The sequence below is a fragment of the Gracilinanus agilis genome, chromosome 3 (assembly GCF_016433145.1).
Source record: "Gracilinanus agilis isolate LMUSP501 chromosome 3, AgileGrace, whole genome shotgun sequence".
In the NCBI taxonomy this organism is placed as follows: domain Eukaryota; kingdom Metazoa; phylum Chordata; class Mammalia; order Didelphimorphia; family Didelphidae; genus Gracilinanus; species Gracilinanus agilis.
Window position 1 is genome coordinate 88,355,490 of NC_058132.1, and position 2,106 is coordinate 88,357,595.

Consider the following 2,106-nt stretch of genomic DNA (forward strand, 5'->3'; position numbering starts at 1 on the left):
AAGGAAGGAAGGAAGGAAAGAAAGAAAGGAGCAAAGAAAGAAAGAAAGAAAGGAGGAAAGAAAGAAAGAGAGAAAGAAGGAAAGAAAGAAAGAAGGAAGGGAGGAAAGAAAGAAAGGAGGAAGAAAAGAAAGAAAGAAAGGAGGAAAGAAAGAAAGAGAAAAAGAAAGGAGGAAAGAAAGAATGAAAGAAAGGAACAAAGGAAGAAGGAAAGAAAGAAAGGAAGAGAGGAAGAAAGGAAGAAAGAGAAAGGAAAAGCAATGCAAGCAGCTCTGGGAAGATTAAAACATTCCAGCATTTTCTGTTATAGACTCATACCTCATTAATGACCTTTCAATACTCCTGAGGATATCCTGCCCAGTGGGTGCTTTTTTTCCAGGAAAAGGGAGTTTCAGGTATCCAAGCTGAGTTCTCTACCTGTAGACTTGACCTCTTCGGCATAGGCCTTGCCAGGTGGGGGGAGGTCTTCCCTTCTAATACCTTCTATCAGTGACTTTTTTTTGGAAGAGCATCTGGACCAATCCATGACGGATCTGCTTGGTCTTAATGCTATAGACAACTGGGTTGACCACAGGGGGCACTAGGAGATAGACATTGGCTAGGAGGAGGCGGACAGCAGGAGCAGCATGTTTCACAAATCGATGCACCATGGCCACTCCAATCATAGGCACATAGTATACAAGCACAGCACAGATGTGTGACACACATGTGTTGAGAGCCTTCCGCCTACCTTCCCCAGAGGCAATGCCTAGCACTGTATGGAGGATCAGCCCATAGGAGATGACGATGAGCAAGGAGTCCAATCCAAAGGTGGAGGTGACAATACACAGCCCCAGAATGCTATTGGGACGTGTGTTCCCGCAGGGTAGCTGAATCAGGTCTGAATGAAGGCAGTAAGAGTGGGAGAGGGTGTTGTGACCACAGAAGGGCAGGCGCCTCAGGAGGAATGGCAGTGGAAACATGATCACCACACTCTTTAACCCAATAGCGATGCCTGTGCGGGCAATGCGGGGCAGAGTTAAGATGGTTGTATAGCGCAGTGGGCTGTAGATGGTTATGAAACGATCCACAGACATGGCCAGCAAGACAGCTGACTCCATGATGGAGAAGGAGTGGATGGAGAACATCTGGAACAAGCAGGCATCAAAATTGATCTCATTGGAGTTAAAGAGAAAGATGCTTATCACAGTAGGTAGAGTGGAGGCTGAGACCCCAAGCTCAGAGAAAGCTAACATAGCCAGGAACAAGTACATGGGTTGGTGAAGAGGAGGACTGCCATGGATCACTAGTAGGATCAGGCTATTGCCAACAAGGGCCACGAGGTACATGGAGCAAAAGGGGATGGCGAGCCAAGGGTAGATAGCCTCCAGCCCAGGGAGGCCTGTGAGGAGGAAGGTCTCTGGTGTGAACTGGCTAATGTTGAATGTCATCCCCATTCCCAAGTCTCTGAGAAGGTGTTCAGGAAGGAACCTAGGATGTGATAGACACATTTAGGCATTATACATGCAACTTATGAAGCTGTCAATTGAATAGAAGTAGTAGAGCTTAACTTCATGGCCCAACCAGCTGAGCTATCCCAAGAAGTGGATAAATAAATCAAAGAGCACACTTAAGTTAATTGTTTTTCTCTATTCATTTTTTACAAAACATACATATGACTCAATCTTTAATATTTGTATTTGTTTAATGAATTTAAGGTAAAGTATAATTCAGTATAATATTTAGAGAAATATATAAATACTTGAGTAGATTATATCATTTTCCTTAGTAAACTTTAAAATTTATCAATCATTTTCAGTCTGGTCTTGGTTTTCTCAATCACGGCTAACTATATAACTCATCCTGATTCATGATGCTTAGATCTCAAAGACAGTGCCAGTGAAATGCAAACAGAGCTTACCAAGCTAAGAAAACATAGGGTCAGAGGGAGACAAATTCACAGGCTTAGATAACCATTTTTCTCCCCCTCTAAGGAACATCTTCAGTGCATTCTCTTCACACCTTCCAGCTTTTCTTTTTAGATCTTCCTCCTTACCCTTTCATTAACCTTAAAATTTCTCCCCAGGCTCTCTACCTATAAATACAGGTATCTTTATAGATGGATAACT

The 2,106-nt window shown here is 43.2% G+C and overlaps 1 protein-coding gene across 1 annotated transcript; it reads right to left on the reverse strand.

Moving 5' to 3' along the window:
- Positions 1–471: 471 nt before the first annotated feature.
- Positions 472–1,434, reverse strand: LOC123241127 (olfactory receptor 51A4-like). The gene has a single exon (XM_044668831.1). The coding sequence runs from the start codon at positions 1,432–1,434 to the stop codon at positions 472–474; it is 963 nt and encodes a 320-aa protein (XP_044524766.1).
- Between the last annotated feature and the right edge of the window lie 672 nt (positions 1,435–2,106).